Raw genomic sequence first — 17,871 nt, forward strand, 5'->3', positions numbered from 1 at the left:
TTTCCTTAAGAGGCTTTTGATTACGGCTAGGGGTGTGCGAATATCAAATTTTTCGAATACGAATCGAATACGAATACTAAGTTCCGAATATCGAATCGAATATCAAATAATCAAGGACGACGCATTTAATCACTACAAAACATTTATTTGGGCACCCAAGAACATCACAGTTCAACTATCGATGATTAAATGAGCACAAAAGGTGTGTGTGGCTGCACAAAAAGTATCAGTCTCGAACATTATTCTTAGAATAGTAGAAATATCAGAGAGGATGGCTAGTACACAGCATTGATTAAGGCCAGCTTGCCATCAGCACAAAAGCGCGTTGCTGCGATGAAGATAAAAGGTTGTCGTGAAGGGAAACCAGCTGCACCACATGGTCAGGCAGAAGTAGTTCTCTTCTAACTGAAACGACTCCTCCAGCCACAGAAAATGCCCTCTCACTTGGCACTGACCTGGCACGTATTGTGAGGTACTTCGTGCACAGCTCTGACTATACCAGCTTCGCAGGTATAGCCACGAACATGCTCACCAGTGCAGTCAGCTACGGCATGGCCCTTGGAGGAAGAAAGAATTTTCCTTCCGTGTAGGCGCCGCCATGTTGTTATGTATCTGTCGATAGGGCTTGCGGACCGAAATGAACGCCGGTGCTCACAATGAATATTCGGCTAGATACGAATATTCGCGTCGGGTCGAATATTCTAAACAACACGAATACTTGGGTTTCGAATCGAATTCGAATACTAAAAGTATAATATTCGAAATATATTCGAAAATTTCGAATATTCGCACACCCCTAATTGCGGCTGGTGACACATTTCCGTTGCCTGGTGGTTTTGCTAAACTGCAAAAAGAGAGACAGTTTGCTGAAAGCAGGAATTGGGTGGGGGTCAGGTGGTCGTTACTTCTGGACATTTGTCTTAAAATCCCAAATAGTATATTTTCTAGTGGGTCTTGGCTGAAACGTGCCGTTAGCAAATATTTATAACCCAACTTTCCTGCGATGTAGTCAAGGATTGATATCGTACTGCTTAACGTGACACGTAGCCCCTCTGCAGTTCCTTGACTGATGAAGCCTAGCGTTACTTCTGCTTCCCAAGCATTTAGGTAGCGAAGAAAATTCTCCACCTCGCCAAGAATGGCTACTTGGGCTAGCTGGTAAAGATTCATTGCTACGAGGCAGCGCACAGAGACGACGGACAAGAAAAGACACAGCAAGGCGCTAACTATCAACTGAAGTAGTGTCTTCCGTTCTAAAGAAGCTTGGCCGGATCTGCGCATGGGCCTATAGAAGGGCAGTCACGAGCCAATACAGGCTGTAGCGTCCGGCGCCAGTTTTGATATGTCTCATGTGCCGTTGGCGTAGTATACAGCATTCCGCTGACGTGTGGAAAAACATAGTCGGCCTTTCAGGAACTTAGCCGAGCATTGCAGTTCATGCCAAGCATGTTCGCCCCTCCTTGACAGGGCGGTGGTGCTGTTCAGGCACCGAGATAAAGTGACCTGAGAGCTCGCAGAAGCGTATCATATAAGGAAAAGAGGAGACTCATGCGTTAGCAGTACGACCTTGCCTCTGCATGATAAGGAATTCACGTTCATTGACACGTTTGCAGATCGACCATTTCCACGTGATGTGCAACCAACTGACGGGCAGAACAGCGATATTTAAGAGATGTTTTTCCCAAATAAAATTCAGTTGATAGTTAGCGCCTTGCTGTGTGTCTTTTCTTGTCCGTCGTCTCTGTGCACTGCCTCGTAGCAATAAACCTCGCCAAGAGCTTGCAATTTTGGATGCATAGCATCACGGCTGCACCTTGATGTCATTGCAGAGATGAGCTTAGACATCCTACGTATAAACGATACTGTTGGTTCACTGCAGCCTTTGCCACACACACTTTCAATGTCATTTTTGTACGCCGACAGCCCCCTTAGGACCTCATCGCTGAAAAAAGTGAAGGCATGATTTACTTTCATTTTTTAAAACCGACTGGGTTCTATGACCGCCTTTGTCACGTGAGGCATTGCTTGCAGTCTGACAACTTTTCTGTTGTTGCACTTCCACGCCTCTTTCAACACATCGGGCCTCACTCTTCCTTCTGGTATCTGAAGGCCGGTCTTCACAACACTTTTTCTGACACATTTCACCAAGTGCGGAAAATCTGACAGGAAATGTAGGCTTCTACTGCCACCTAGTGGGTGCTTGACTTTGCACACAGTATTTTTCTGGCTTCCTTTGATGCCGAACTGCCGCCACATACGGTTCCACGAAGCACCATCTGTTGTGACAAAATCAACAAACAGGCCAGCTTTCTCAGCAGCTAATGTTGCATCCAAAATAATCTTTGAAAGGATATCTGCCTTCACATTGCTGCGAGAACCAAATACCCCCAGTATTTGCTGGAACTGTCCGGAAAATGGCTGAAAAAGTATGACTAAGCCATGATCACATCCCTCCATGGTTTGGTCTGGAGAAGTGTAGGCCCCCAAATCAACAAAGCCCTCAATGAACCCACTGCTGGTGACCTTCAGGCTCTCCGAGAGCTTCATCTATAAGGATTCCTCCGTGCCTCTCATATTCATCCGTAGTTTTGGTTTTTCCCAAAACTGCGGCAAGCATTTTCATTGAACCCAAAGCTGCTTTTATAGTTTTTCATGTATTAAAGCAAGCAGCTCTTGCTAGGAAGCACCATTATTTTGTGCCTCCGAATATGCTCATAGAGCTTCGGGCTTTTGAGCCGCATCAAAATACACTCAGGTATCCATTGTTGGCTGTATCGCATGCCTTGGGTCCCCTTCCTGTTTGATGCTTTGAAGCATGCTCCCACTTGTTCTTGCTGCTTTTCAGGCAGTCCAGTGAGCCTGTCTTCAATTTTTGATGATGAAATGGCAGCATTTTCATCTTTCATCCTTGGAAGAACTCCCTCCAGGCTACCCACCTTTGCCTTTGCATGCCTTAACTGCTGGTTACGTCTCATCAGCTTTTTCTTGCAGCGCTGAAGGCAGGGGTCACTTTCTTGTTCCTTCTTTTATACGATGCCCGATTCAAAAGCAGCTTCCTCAGGTATCTGCACTGAGATGCGCGCCCTTTCATCCAGCGATGCGCCTGAGCAGGTTTTGCTGTCGACATTATTCCCGTGCATTCTGTACTTTGCTTGAGACAAATTTTGATATCTTTCCTCCACATGGTTTTTCTCAAACCGCAGCACGCGTTCATGTTATCTACTGAGCAGAGCAGCTTTTCTACAGACTCGGCGTCTGGCAGGTGCTCTTTTTTCAAGCACACACCTTGCACAAATACAGAACAGTGATAATGAGTGTCCTTTGCAGAACATAACACCAGCTTTTTGAAGCACGCACCTAGTCCAGCCTGCGCAAAAACACTAAATGCCACAGTCCTCGGGGCTCCTTCGTGATGACTTTTGGACCAGTACTTGCTGGTTAGCTTCTCGCTAAGTAGGCAGTCCAGTTTTTCCAGGGAGCATTTATCGTAGTCTACTGCGTCATCCGCTGCTGCGTCACTGGTGCCGTCGTCACCTGACGAAGCCATGTCACGCTACACGCCGCCGTCTACCTTCCTTTTTTTCCCCCACTACCTCTCCTCTTGAAGTCCTTGACAGACGCTTTTGCGGGAGCTTCTTTGATAAGTAATGAGGTGTGTTGGGAAAGACTGTAGGTAGAGCATCTTCGCTGAGACACGGTCGGCTTGACAATCTTGACAACCACACCATTTACGATGCGTATAGTCCCGCGCGATGAATCTCGGTTCAAAGTGCAACTCACACAGCACTGAAGTTTTCTCAAGAGGTCTGTCCACTCGTGGAATTGCTCGCTGCCAAGCCTTGAACCTTTCTTTATCATTTTTTGCACTGAAAACTGATGCTTTCATGTCTTTATTCCTTGAGGAAACATACCTGCTTGTGCATCCCGGTGCAAAACAATGAAACTTTGGTTGGGCCTAGTTGGTACATGATGTTGTGAAGGTGCAGGTTGTGCAACCACGGGACCAACCACGAAGAAAAGAACACAGAGACACACACAAGCGCTTGTGTGTGTCTCTGTGTTCTTTTCTTCGTGCTTCGTCCCGTGGTTGCACAACCTACTCCTTCACAACAGCAAAGCAATGTGTCTGGCGCTTCGAAGGCCTATCCATCGTCGATCATGTCATGACAACAATTCAACGTTAACTAGAACACTAACGACAGAAATCCAGGAACACGTCTTCGAACAAGCTGGCACAACACATGACCGATATTCTTCAGTGCTGCTGCTGAAAACAGGCAAAACAGGCATCTAACAAGCCACATGAGTGTCGCCTGTCGCTAGGATGAACTACTGCGTCAGCAGGTGCAATGCACTGCCCACCGCGTTGCTCTCACCTCCCCGTCTAGCCACCATATCCATGCAATGGCCGGCTCTTCCTACGTTCAGAGGTGAGTTAAAAAAAAAAAAAGGCAACAGGGAGATTTAATTTGATTGAATGGGGAAATTGGCCGGAGAGGACAATAATTTGAAATTTTCTAAGAATGCTTGCAGCCTGTAGATGGAGTTCCCACAGTACAAAGACAAGCTCAGAATCCTCTTTAGTGCATCCTTGAGGGTAACGGAGTGGATTTCAAGCGTAGCAGGGGGCGGCAGAAAGTTAGGTGGGCAGACGGGATTAAGAAGCTTGCGGGGATACAGTGGCCGCAACTGGCAAAGGACAGGGTTACTTGGAGAGACATGGGGGAGAGGCCCTTGCCCTGCAGTGGGCGTAGTCAGGCTGATGATGATGACATTGTAAGAAGAGCATGAGCGCCAAAATAATAAGGCGAAAAGGCACAGAACAGCACTGAAAATGTGGCCATACTTTATTTGAAAAACAAATTTTATATACACATATGTATATACAAAGGAAGAGTGATGTGTAAACTGTCGCATAACAATAAAAAGAGTGGTGAATCAATCTCATAGTTACACTTTATCTAGGCTGTGAAATTTTACAATTAGAAGCCTTATTTTGTTCTTCTATTTACAAATCATTATTTCGCAATGACCGACGCACGCAATTTAAAAAATTGTGCACCAAGAAACATACACCTTGCCGCCCCCAACAACAGCTGTCAAAATTTTTGTGTACTTCTCAATAAAGTAGAGCTATGCTAGCATTTATATCGGTAACAACGAGGGGTGTGCGAGTACTGAAACTTTCTGATACGAAAAGTTCCGCAAATGCGCTTTCCCGCATATCATAGTTGACCAAAACAAGATAGCGCAGCTCATGCTAGGGGAGTTATGAAGGCAACAAGACAAATGCCATGTGTGTGTGGGCATTAAGTACATAACACACTATGGAAGGACCAAAGAACAAACAGCGTGCTTTGTCATTGGGATTTTTCACAACGGGTGATCGGCAATCTTGTTCTCATCAGGTATCATATGTGAGAAAGCCCACTTGCGAAATTTCACACGAGGTCAAGCCTAGCAGCAGCTGAATGCGGTTGGTCCGCATGATAAACGCCAGAGAAGAAAGCAAGGCGGACACATTTGTATTGTTTTCCTGACCCACTAAACTCAATTATCAGATAATTTGCCCAGATATTATGCCTTTGCCATGGTCAAATTTGTGATAGTTGGCGTTATACAATCGCTGGAGAATATTAAAAAATGTCCGAATATTCGGAAATTTTCAATATATTCAGAAAATCTCAAATATAAATTTCTTGAATATCAATATGACCCGAATATCAAACATATTCGATTCGTATTCGAAAGTTTGAATATTCGCACACCCCTAGTTAATAACTACACAGTGGTGGGAATAGTCATGAGCATTTTGATGCACGTTTTCCAACAGGTCAAAATAAATTTAAAGCAGCCTGCCTATGTTTTGCAGCAGGAGCTCTATGCTAAAATCAGGCAAACCCAAAAAATTGCGCACTTCAAAATATAAGCTGCCTTTTGACCAGACCTCAAAGAAATCCTGAGCACTACCTCAAAGCACATGAGTAGAAAACCAATTTCAGTTTCACGAGCAAGTAGCATACTGGTTTTTTTTTTTTTGAAGCATCTGGCACACACCTGGATCTATTCTCTCTTTCCTGCTCGAGTAAATAGTGCTTGGCAGCTACCGAGATAGGTAACTCGATCTTCAAGCCTCGTACACCCCAATGACCAACCATTTCACCTTCACAGGCATCCATTCTGCCACTTCAGTTGGTACCTCCCTCTTAATGGTGCACTGAAGAGGAATCTGAACTTGTCTTTTTGCCGCGGGAACTCGACCTACACGTTCCCAGCATTCTTAGAAACTTCAATTTATTGCCCTGTGCGGCCGATTTCCCTAATTAAATCGGATTAACGTCCGGCTCCCGCCTTTTTTTTTTTAAATTCCCCTCATATGGTGGGAGGAGTCATGGGATGTGCAGAACGCGTACACCATGCCAACAATGCTGCCGACATGATTTCGTTGAACAACATCCACACAGCTGCTGCTGTGAAATATGAAGTGGAGCAGCAACAATGGGAGCTAGGAACAGGCACCCCCACATGCTTCAAGCACTGACCTCCAACGGCTGGCCCAGCAGTAAGAAAAACAGCACGACCTAGACAGCCGTATGTTACATGCATTGGGGGTGCAGTTTCTTTCCCAGTTCATGCGTTCGCGAAGGTCATTTTACATAATACTGGCTTTAATAAAGCAGCACCACCGTTCCATTCACAGCCACAAACAAGTGCATGTGGGTGAAGCAAGATTTGACTTCATAAATGGCCCTCATTACCTTTTCATACCACATACAGTAAACATGCGAGCTATGGCCTTCTAATCAGGCCGCTGCTCCCACCATCTTACGTTGGCTGCAGTTCAGTTCACATAATTGCAACTACCTATATTCAGGCACGTTGGCATAATTTCATTAAAGAGCTCCTCTCTGTAGCAGAATACAGCACATTCAGGTTTATAGTTTATGGGGGTTTAACGTCCCAAAGCGACTCAGGCTACGAGGGATGCCGTATAGTGAAGGGCTCCGGAACTTTCGACCACCTGGGGTTCTTCAACGTGCACTGACACGGGACTCTAGAATTTCGCCGCCATCGAAATTCGACCACTGCAGCCGGGATCGAACCCACATCCTTTGGGCCAGCAACCGAGTGCCGTAACCACTGAGCCACCGCGGCAGGGCAACAAAGGGGACAACAATAAGCAAGATTTTTGCGCGGTTCCATCCCAAACGAGCCTCTAGTTGAGGCGGGAGAATTTTTCAAAACGGTTATGATAAAGTTGCAGAACACTGCATTTCTCTAAAAGAAATGCGCATTCCCAGTTCAATAACAAAAGGAAGCATGTCCCAGAATTACCACTTTGTGGGATAAACTACACCTTCTCTGGAGCACGATGTTTCCAGCCTCACTGAGCTGACAGGCCTACAGACAGACATCTTACCAGACCGAGACAATGTGACTTCAATGTGTGGGAGCCTGGATCCTTACACACACCTCTATTTACAAGCAGTACAGCAGCCACAAATGCCATAGAAAGCCTATGTTGCGGGTTACAGCTTCCACGGAACTCCACGAGTCACTGCAGGAGACTGCACCCACAAAGGCACTCACGAACCGCCCGGCCTTGGCCCTGTATCTGTCCCTGGGAGTTCTTTTATCAGAGCAGAACCGTTGGCAGGACACCGGCGAACTGCCTTTTTCTTAGGCCTAACTTGCACGGTTGGCTCCTCTTCAGATCCAGAACTGGACTGCAGCTCGGCTTCTGAACCGGATGACGAGTCATCATCACTGCTGGACACCAGGCCAGCAACGGCAAAGTTCTGGAAAATAAAAAAGAAATACAATTTGGACAACTTTATTCCCATTCACCGTCGCCTGGGATTAGTTCTGCAACTTATTTTCCCCACCTTAACAGGCAGCAAGGACACCCATTTGCTCCCAGGTAGTAGAGTGATGGGTATCTAGACCGTAATCACTGTTTCATGAAGCTCAGATGTGTCTATTTTCTTTCTCTTGCAAGAATGTTGTATGTTATATGCTTTATATGCTTGGCTTGATGACTTAAGTGTATGTATTCTAATGTTGTGAAACGATACAGTACAGTGTGTAGTAATTTCGCTGCTGGTGACGCCTTGTCTGCTGTATTTCTTTATTTTTTTTTTGTCCTTTGGTGTTGCACAAATTATGTACCCAACTGCGATGGTCTTGTTGTTCAAGACCACAGTATTTATAAATAGAAATAAAAAATAATAAAATGTCTTCGCTGTGGCCACTCATCACCATCATCAGCCTGACTACACTCAGCACACTTACGTGGCTTATTAATACTTCTCAAGTCTTCAAACCTGCGCATCAAGTCATTCATGCCACCAGCTGCCTCACCATGGTGTGGACACTGGTGGAGGGCCGAGTATGACATGCAAGTGAATAGAAATTTCCAGAAGCTCCCTTTTCAGCAAGCCTGGCCTTCATCTAGGGATTTCTAGGGACGTGACGAAGCGTCGGCACTATACCAGGTGTTTCAGCGAACCCTTTCAAAAATTTTCAAATATAGGCTTTTTGGGGTGAAAATGTGGCTTTTGCAGCATAGTATTACCAGTGTTGGTGGACACCAGAAAATCGGTGAATCATCTTAAATAGTTAGCCAGTAAACTAATTTTTAATAATGAACCTTTTAACTAGTAGAGCTAGGTAGAAATCAGAGATTTGTAGCCATATCAGTTTTTAAATTTCGAAAACGCGATTACCCTCGCTGCTGTAGCTCTACAAAATCTGGCTGCATTGTGCAGAAATACATGCGTTTTCGAAAGCATGCAGGCAAAGCAACTCCTCCAGTACACGCACCTAGTCGGAAAAGCTAAATTTTGACAAGTCACGACACCAATGGTACCTAATTGCATTTTAAAAATTCTAAAAACAGACATGTATTTTACTAACGGCCGGCTATAAATCTCAAATTGCAACTAGGCACCTAACTCTACTAGTTAAAAAGTAAATTATCAAAACTAGTTAGCCAGCTTACTACTTAAGACTAAGACGATTCACCAGTTTTCTGTTGTCCGCCAACACTGGTAATAGTACTGTGCCAGAAAGCCCATTTTTGAAACTTTTTGAAAGTGTTCGCTGAAACACCCGGTACAATGCCGGCACCTGGTGAACAAGCGTGTAGATTCTGTGCAGTTTCCCACTTCCTTGCACATAACGTAATTAGACAGTTCTTCTTTCAAAGAAGGCCTCAGACCATTTACATCCTTCACTCAGAGTCGGCAGTGCCGGTCCTTGGCTTTGACCTGTGCTGCCCCCTACCGGATCAAATCAACTGGAACGAGCAGTGAGATACTGCAAGCCGAACCAGAATGGCCACTTATTCTCCACAGCCCTCACTCAATAAGAATGAAGCGCACTCCAGGGTCACCCCATTGGACGTCATGCAGGAAAGAGATGCACAGATCCTAGCGTGCAGCAAAACTAACAAGGACATTGCAGGAAAGCCCAGAAGAGCTGAAATTTGCCACCACCAACAAGTAGAGTTAGGCTGCTCTGAAGCTATGGAATGAAAAATGATAGGTGTAACATTAAGAGATCGGAAGCGGGCGGAGTGGGTGAGGGAACAAACGCGGGTTAATGGCATCCTAGTTGAAATCAAGCGGAAGAAGTGGGTTTGGGCAGGGCATGTAATGCGAAGGCAGGATAACCGCTGGTCCTTAAGGGCAACGGAGTGGATACCAAGAGAAGGGAAGCGTAGCAGGGGGGCGGCAGAAAGTTAGGTGGGCAGATGGGATTAACATTCTGGCTAACTTCTTGCATGCTAGTGTTAAAACATTTGCTGTCGTAGACGCCCCCTGAAGTCTTCTTTCTTGCTCCTTGAAGCTGTTAGTTTCCTTATAGAAAAATGAATTTGTCTTGGCCAGTAAAAAACAAGGAAGGGCAGCTTCACCCTTCACCATTTTAGAATGGCCAGATAGATAGCTAACAGTGGCTAACTATAATCAGGTACAAATCCAGAACGAAGTGGCAAATGCCCCTCAAAAGAGGCACTTCAAGCAAATAGTGCCTTTTGATTGTGATGGTGTCATGGTCAGCTGCCTTGTGCCTTCGAGTGGTACTTGGAGTGCCGCTGCACTGGGTGTGTCCATGCTTGCAAGTAGTACTTATTGGCGCTGTTAATTCAATCAAGAATAAAAATCTTGACTCACTCATTATGTTCCCATTAGAGTTTGATGTCCAAATGGCTTATTTGTCATCTGGAATGGTATGCTAACAAAGAACCTGTGTAACTACACACGAAAGCTGAATACAGGGGCAGTTAGTAAAAATAAATTATTGATAAAAAGAAGTGTGCCCCCCCTTTTTTTTAATAACTTTGGAATAGCCACGCATTTATTCCATGCAATTACTGAAATTATGTGGCAAAGCGTGCCTTCAGAGCATCTTCATCATCAGCCTGACTACGCCCACTGCAGGCCTCTCCCATGTCTCTCCAATTAACCCCGTCCTTTGCTAGCTGCATCCACCGTATCCCCGCAAATTTAGTAGAGACGACAGCTTTTTTACAGAGAAAATTTCAGAGACTCCTTGATTGAGCTTTTTAAGACAAATTCATGTTTCTAGAAAGAAACTGACAGTTTCAAGCAGCAAGAAAGAAGACTTCAGGGGGCGTCTACGACAGCAAATGTTTTAACAGGATAGATAAGCGGGCGAGTTGGTGATACATAATGCAAAAAAACAGTGCGAACAAACGGAGACTAGACGAAGAATACACAGGAACAAGCGCTGACTCTCAACTAAAGTTTAATCACAGAAAACACGCTTATAAAAGGAAACAGAAAACAAAAAAAACACCAAAATCAGAATGCATGTGTTACTATGTGATGTCCAGATATGCAACCTCACAGTCACGCAGGAGCAGGGATGGTTTGCTGACACACAATCTTGCTTTTTTTGCCATGTTGTAGGCCTCGATAATTTCCCTGGTCAACTGGTCGGGGTGTTTGTACAAAATGTCAGCAAAATGCAAGGACGGAAAACATGATTGACACTCTCGGCAATGATCAACTAGATTAGTGGAGCGACTAGATTCTAATGAATTGAGATGTTCTCCGAGTCGTGTGTTGATACAACGTCCCGTTTGCCCAATGTATATCTGACCACAGGATAGCCAGAAGTTAGCCAGAATGCTGTCAAATTCTCTAGTAAAGATGACACTTTTACAAAGAAAATTTCACAGACTCCTTGATAGAGCTTTTTGAGATGACTACAACTTCTGACACAGTGGCCGAAATTTAGCGCAGATACAGCCACCAATTCACTAACAGTATTCTTGCTTTTTGTCCCACATAGTGCCCGTTTCAAAATCAACGCAGCATGCCTCACCATCTCGATGAACGGCCCCTCGCCTGCAGCATCTTCCGCCTCAATGTTGACACTGTCGTCACAGCCAGCCTCCAGCCTCGCTTTCTCTGCTTCGGCCAGCTTCGGAAGGAAGGACCTCACCTGGGCCAGGGCTAGGCACAAAGAAACGATTGAGATGACTTACAATGTACAGGGTCGATCACACTTAGAGGGAACACGGCTCCGCGTGGCTGCCAACACATGGGGCCAGATCCCACTGCGGTTCCGTTCGGGAACCAGTTCCTTTCGCCCCTTCTCATTGGCCAACCAGCGTCATGTCCGGCGTAACGAAAAACTTCCGGAGGCAGCTCCGCGTTTTTCGCCTACATCACGGGGCGTGGCCATGGCGCCGAAAGGAACCGTTCCGCCTGCCGGCACAGGATAACCACGGCAAGTAGATCCTCTTTGCGGGAACCACTGCTCACTTTACCGCTGCCGATAGCACACAGATGGTGCCGTGTGCGCACATGCGACACCATCTACCGACATGAAGGAGAAACATGCACTAAAAGAAACCTCAAAATAGTTGTTTACTGCACTCTCTGGCATGTATTGCGACTTCTTATTAAATAATATGTATTACTATTTATTTGTTATATTTGATTTCTTTTTAAAACCAACCTATATATTAGTGTACGGCCCCCCGAAAAATCCAGGCAGTCGTGGGCCGGGCTCTCGCGAGGTCGGGAGCTTGCCGATTGGCCCTTGGCTTTCCCTTCTTTTTCCGCACGTAGTTTGCTGTCGTCATTTTTACGTCACTCCGTAAAGGAACGGTTCAGAGACAGAACCGAAGTAGGATCTGGCCCATGGAGCGCTATTGCAACCAAGCCGGTGGCAGACCCGTGCAAAGGGGCAGATGACATGAACCACCACGTCGAGCACCCTCTTCTCATGCGGCACTCTGTATTGAGCCATGAACAGGTTAGATTCAATGGCACTCCGCAGGTGCGTGGCCACGCGGAGCCATGTTCCCTCTAAGTGTGACTGACCCTATGCTTTGACAACGAACACCTCCACTCTGCCTATGAAGCAGCTCAAATTCAAGCAGCCCGTAATCATTAAAACTCCTTCAAGTTATGATGACCACGAGCCATGTATATGCAGAGCAGATGCACTCCATACAACTCTTGAGTGTACACCAACTTGAAAGTATTTATTTATTTATTTTATTTATTTCAGATACTGTCAATCCCATTGGGATTTTTACAGGATGGGCACATAGTAAAAGCGAATACAAATGGAATGGTATACATTAAAAACACTGTTGTTTGCAAGTAATTACATGAGTATGGGAAAAAAACACAGATAACAGAAAATAAAACACATAACGAAAGAGTATATTCCACAGAAAAGGGTGCAATTTTATACATTGTGATGATGATGATGATTTTATGATGATGATGGTGGTGGTAGTGGTGTATTTTTATGGCACATGAGCATCCGTGGCCAAATAGTCCCAAAGTTGGCTCAAGGTGGGGCCAAAGTCCCATTTCCCAAGCATTTCCCCCTGGAGATTCCGAGCACCACGCCAGGGGAAAGCTTGCACCCACTCTACCACTGGTATATGTACCCAGCAGCAGTGGGGACCAAACCCCGTACCTGCTGCATGCCACGTGAATGCTCAAACCACTAGGCAACCGCTGTGGTAACTGAGTGCAAAGTCTAATGTAAGCGGCAAGTTTAATTTAACAAATTTAACAAGCATGAAAGGTCCACTCTACTTTGCCTCCACTTCCATCACACCAACATCTGTCGCTTTGGCTGTGCGCAATAATCAGTTCTCAGAAAGAACTGCCAAGCTGCCAACAAGCAAACTACAGCTACACCAACTGCAGCTGCGTTTAGTGTTCCGCCATTGTCTTGGCTTCAGGTAGACAGCTACCATGATAGCAGCACTGGTGACTGAAGGAGGTATGTGGCAACCTTTCCCGGTAACTGTGGTCGCAGCTAAAACACCAGGATGTGGAAAGCACATGTAGGTGCCCTTAAGTAGCACCACCAGTTCAGCAATCGTTCATCGATGCTGAAAAAGGAAAGGAGCGGTGTTTCAGGAAGTGTTTTGCACTAACACCAAGAAGAAAAAAGGGAAGCAGGGTGTGGGAAGCAAAAAAAAGACATAAGGTCTTTTTTTTTCCCCCAAAGAAATTAAGTGCAAATGATGCCACCCTTTTAGTTCCAGGAGTATTCATTGTACTCTGCCACTGTCACAAAATTCACCACACATTTATGAATCAAGCACAGCGCAAACAAAAACACGCTCGCTTACGCCATAGCAGCGCAGAAAGATCGAATGAACAACGGATAGAAATCCACTAACCACTGATGGAGGGTATATAGCCTTGCATGTGTTAAAGGGACTGTCAAATGATTTCGATGGGCATATTCTAGTGCAACGTATCTGTTGAGTGGTCTTTGTGGGTACTCGAGTCAAATTTGAAAGCTCTGCTTGGACCCTATAATTCAGAAATATTTTTTTAAAAACCGCAGCTTGCAGTTGCTCGTGACCGATTAGGGCGACGTCTTACCGCCGTGCGTCCTCTGCCTCGATGACATCAGTGGGCAGAAGCATCAGCGTTCAAGCTAACCCTGTCTGTCCACTCACGTCATCGGGGTAGGGGACGTGCGGTGAGGTGTGTTGCCATAACCGGTCACAAGCTACTGCGAGCAGCGATTTCAAAAAAAAAATTTCTAAATTATAAGGTACATGCAGAGCTTCCAAATTTCCCCCAAAGAACACCTCTACAGATCTGTTTCACTAGAATATGCCCATCGAAATCATTTCAGGGTCTCTTTCAGTGACGCCCTCTTCATTTTGTCTAGAAGGGGTGGTGACCAACCGGAGAACAAAAAAACTAGAAGTTTGTGGAGAATCCTTCGGCGCCTGTCAAATGGCAAAGCGGGCTTTGGCATGAGGCTGAGAGAACGGTTGTACTGTCGAGGTTATGTGTATGTAGGCCAGCCTAGACATGAAGTGACTAACAGAATGTAAATGGAGAATGTTTAGCACCGGCAGTCAGCTTATGCCATAGTTTTAGCTTCGAAGAAGCCCTCCAACACGACTCCTGTGTTACAGCACTGATGCTCAGCCACAAACCTATGAAAGAAAGCGCATTAGTCTTGGAGACGACCTCGCCGTGAGCTCCCATTCATCGGACTGGTGAACAACTTTTGTTGCTTTCGTTTGCCTGTCTCATGCATTAACGCACTATGGTTGCAATATTTCTCTCTGAATTGTGACCTCTGTCAAGTATTGCTTTCCATGTATTGCACTGCTTTGGAGAATGCTTTGCATGTATTCATGTGAATGATTTGTAACTCCTCTGTATCACTTCTTAGAGTAAAAAGTTGTTCAGCGAATCCTTGACTAAGACCCATTCTCTGGCTTGCGACCCGAGAAAGCTAGACACCAAACAACCTCCCCATTTTGTCACTTGGTACCTGAGTTCGGCTGCATTTGTCAGGCCAAGTCAATGGCATCTCCTGCGAGACCAGAACTACCACCCTTCCTGAGAAATGAGTAACGGAAGACCAGAGGGCTGGAGAACAGCGAGAGAACAGCTGAGCCGGTGAGCGAAGGAAACTGCCAAGGAGTGGAATAAGCTGTCATTCAGTGCCCTCCCAGTTAGCAAGGAGGCATAAAATATGACAGCCAGAACATTAGTAGTTGCTCCGGTATATCTCTGAAGGAATATATTGGGAATATTATCAGGCCTCAGTGACCTGCTAGCTTCAAGTTTAGTACAATGAAAACAGCCCTTCCATACGAGTTCACAACAGTGTTCACGACATCCATCCTCATCCCGATTCAACAACAAAACACAGCAACCAACACCAGCAACAAAGCATGCACGTGCCAGTGACGACGCAGGACGAGTACACAAGCACTTGTGAATGCCATCTCTCAGCCATTGCACTGTAGCAGTCTGCCATACGGAACAGCTCTGGTTCAATCACAGTACTGAAACACAAAACTGAGCATAGCACGTCTCAACATGCACTCCGTTCACTTGCAGCAGAAGTGAACTCGCAGAAAGACACAATTCCAAAAGCATCCAAGAGATGGGGCTTACAGGCCCCATTTGTTGGTGCCATAAAGAGGAAGTTCTGTTATGCTGGTTTAGGTTTGGTTTATGGGGTTTAACGTCCCAAAGCGACTCAGGCTATGAGAGACGCCGTAGTGGAGGGCTCCGGAAATTTCGACCACCTGGGGTTCTTCAACGTGCACTGACATCGCACAGTACACGGGCCTCTAGAATTTCTCCTCCAAAGAAATTCAACCGCCGCGGCCGGGATCGAACCCGCGTCTTTCGGGTCAGCAGCCGAGCACCATAACCACTGAGCCACCGCGCTTCAGCCCATTTGAAGCTGTGTGAGCAAGGCTTAGATTGGCCACATGCGGCGTGCACAGGCAGTCCAGTCTCATCTCAGCTTAAATGTTCCATAACCAGTATATAAGCTTAACTAAAACTGCTTAACCAAAAGCTGTTAAATCAGGGATAAACTGCCCGCATTTAGCACCGCAACAGTCGCGCCCACAATACACTGCGACTGGCCAGCATGGAACAGGTGGCCATGGTGGATTGCTCCCAGAAAATGACAGCTCTGGAGGCTGAAGGCCTTGGAAGAGAGGGAAGCCTTTACAGCAACAAAGAAAACGTGGCCAATGGGCAAGTGGCAACCCACTATCCCATATATCTGTCAGCTATTACAGCACCCAGGCAGTTCAACTTGGTGATTAATATTTTGTGTAGTTTTGAATGATCACAATTTATTTAATGGAACCTGAAACCCAAAGTGGACGAAAAATGTTGCCTGGGGCCCCTTTGTGATGGTATGGCTTTAACTCACTGAGAGAAAAAAGTCACCGTGGGAAAAAAAAGGAAAAGGAAAGTCAGGTTTCGAAATGTAACACGCCACGAATTACATTCAGTGCAGAGTTTGTGCTAATTAAGCTTGCTATTCCGCTTTTCTGCGACAGAATCCGGCCAAACTTGAAGATTCACATGATCGATTGGAACTACCTCAGCACTAGCTGGCGCCGGTCATTTGATGAAGCACTGTAGAATATATGGCGCTTTTACGCCTCTGTAATTTGACATTTGACGCAACGGGGGAAACGAGAGTCTTGCGAGGCGGAAAGGCCGTTCAAAGAACCCAACATCCTGCACAGGGGCGTGCTTTCCATGAGGCTGCATCGATCGTGCGCACGAACTGCAGCGTTCGTCTTGTCTCTGTATGGCAATTCCGCGGTAGTAATTAATTTTGGACCGTCCACTCACCGGAACTGGTCACTTGAAACGTCTTCGGCGGCCCCTTGGACTGCACGAGAGAGCGGATGTGGTCTTCACCTACGGACAGCGTCGGAAAATAAAGCATTAACTCATGAATAAGCGCAAATTACACACACGTCGGCATTCATGCACAATGCTGACGCGCACACGTTAGCCTTCAGCGCGCGCGCGTTTTCGTTCACGCGCGGTTTGCTAGCGCTTTTCAGACTTACGTGTGATGACTTCGTTTCTAAGGAGGTCTTTCGAGCGTTTGCTGTCGCGCTTCTGGCTCTTGTCCTTCATAAGTCTGCCGTCGACGCTGGCCATGTCCAAGCACGTGTTTGTATGTTGTCGAAAAATCAGCGCTTCGAGCACAGGGAGCACACAGCACATGCGCAAACGCCAGGCTAATTTGGCTGTGGATTTATCCAGCAGTGTCTTAAAACGACTTGTTTTTGGCTTTACTTCAGGTCAGTTAAAAGTTCGCAAATTTTGAGGCAATGTCAATTTTATGTAATACACTCAATCCGGCGTTTGGCATTATGATTAACTGAACAAAGGTTTTGCTAAATTAGGGACCTTTTAATAACGTTTGCCTAACCGCAGTTGCGTAGTTCAACGGAACCTGTGGCGCCATTCTCAAAGGGTAGGCGTGATACCGCAATGCAGTACCGACCCGGGCAAAGTTCCGTTTTTGCGACGGCGAACTTTTGCCTAAGCAGAAGCGCACCGTTCAGGTACTACACCTGGAACCACGTTTTGTGTCCTTCGAAGCAGCTGAGGAGCAAAGGTACAGCGTCCCTAATACACTTCGCGCGGTGTCGTCGACGGAGTTACCCAAATTTACACCCTGGTGATTCTACAGATGACGAGCCTCATCATGAGCTGTGCCCACATGGCCCTGACAGTTTAGCAGGCATAGGTCAGCACAGGACAAGCTACCGAGATGGGTAGCAGAGGCATTGCTACCTGTCTACCAAGGCCCGTCTGACCCGCAACAGCTGGAGCGTTGTAAGGGCAACAGGACGCATAATGCTGCGGAAAGCCTCTGTCGTTTGGTCAATGACTTCAAGAGGTGAGCATGATTCATTGTTTGCAGTGGAGACTGCAGTCCATGATGCAGTTGCACGCTACAACTTTGGGAACTTGCTTGCCTACACTGAAGTATGCTAGTCTGTGGGCATCAAACCTGGTAGCCTTGCCCTTCACAGAGCTCAGGAAAAGGACTAAC

At 46.1% G+C, this 17,871-nt stretch overlaps 1 protein-coding gene and 1 pseudogene across 1 annotated transcript; both read right to left on the bottom strand.

The window, feature by feature from the left end:
* Positions 1-1,692: 1,692 nt before the first annotated feature.
* LOC149325387 (uncharacterized) lies at positions 1,693-6,179 on the bottom strand (annotated as a pseudogene).
* Positions 4,830-17,064, bottom strand: LOC149325388 (uncharacterized). Its single transcript, XM_089562889.1, has 4 exons — positions 16,874-17,064; positions 16,650-16,718; positions 11,353-11,483; positions 4,830-7,799 (listed from the first exon to the last, which is right to left on the bottom strand). The coding sequence occupies exons 1-4, from the start codon at positions 17,031-17,033 to the stop codon at positions 7,587-7,589; spliced, it is 573 nt and encodes a 190-aa protein (XP_089419015.1). The 5' UTR covers positions 17,034-17,064; the 3' UTR covers positions 4,830-7,586.
* Between the last annotated feature and the right edge of the window lie 807 nt (positions 17,065-17,871).

The sequence above is a fragment of the Amblyomma mixtum genome, chromosome 10, assembly GCF_055824585.1.
Source record: "Amblyomma mixtum isolate Tamu chromosome 10, ASM5582458v1, whole genome shotgun sequence".
Lineage (NCBI taxonomy): Eukaryota > Metazoa > Arthropoda > Arachnida > Ixodida > Ixodidae > Amblyomma > Amblyomma mixtum.

Bases quoted from the DNA above. Each gene is read 5' to 3' on its own strand.
- LOC149325388 (XM_089562889.1), bottom strand. From the start codon at position 17,033: ATGTGCTGTGTGCTCCCTGTGCTCGAAGCGCTGATTTTTCGACAACAT. The intron at 16,719-16,873 runs GTAAGTCTGAAA...CGCTGTCCGTAG, and splicing joins TAGAAACGAAGTCATCACAC to GTGAAGACCACATCCGCTCT. The intron at 11,484-16,649 runs GTGAGTGGACGG...CTTTGTGCCTAG, and splicing joins GTTTCAAGTGACCAGTTCCG to CCCTGGCCCAGGTGAGGTCC.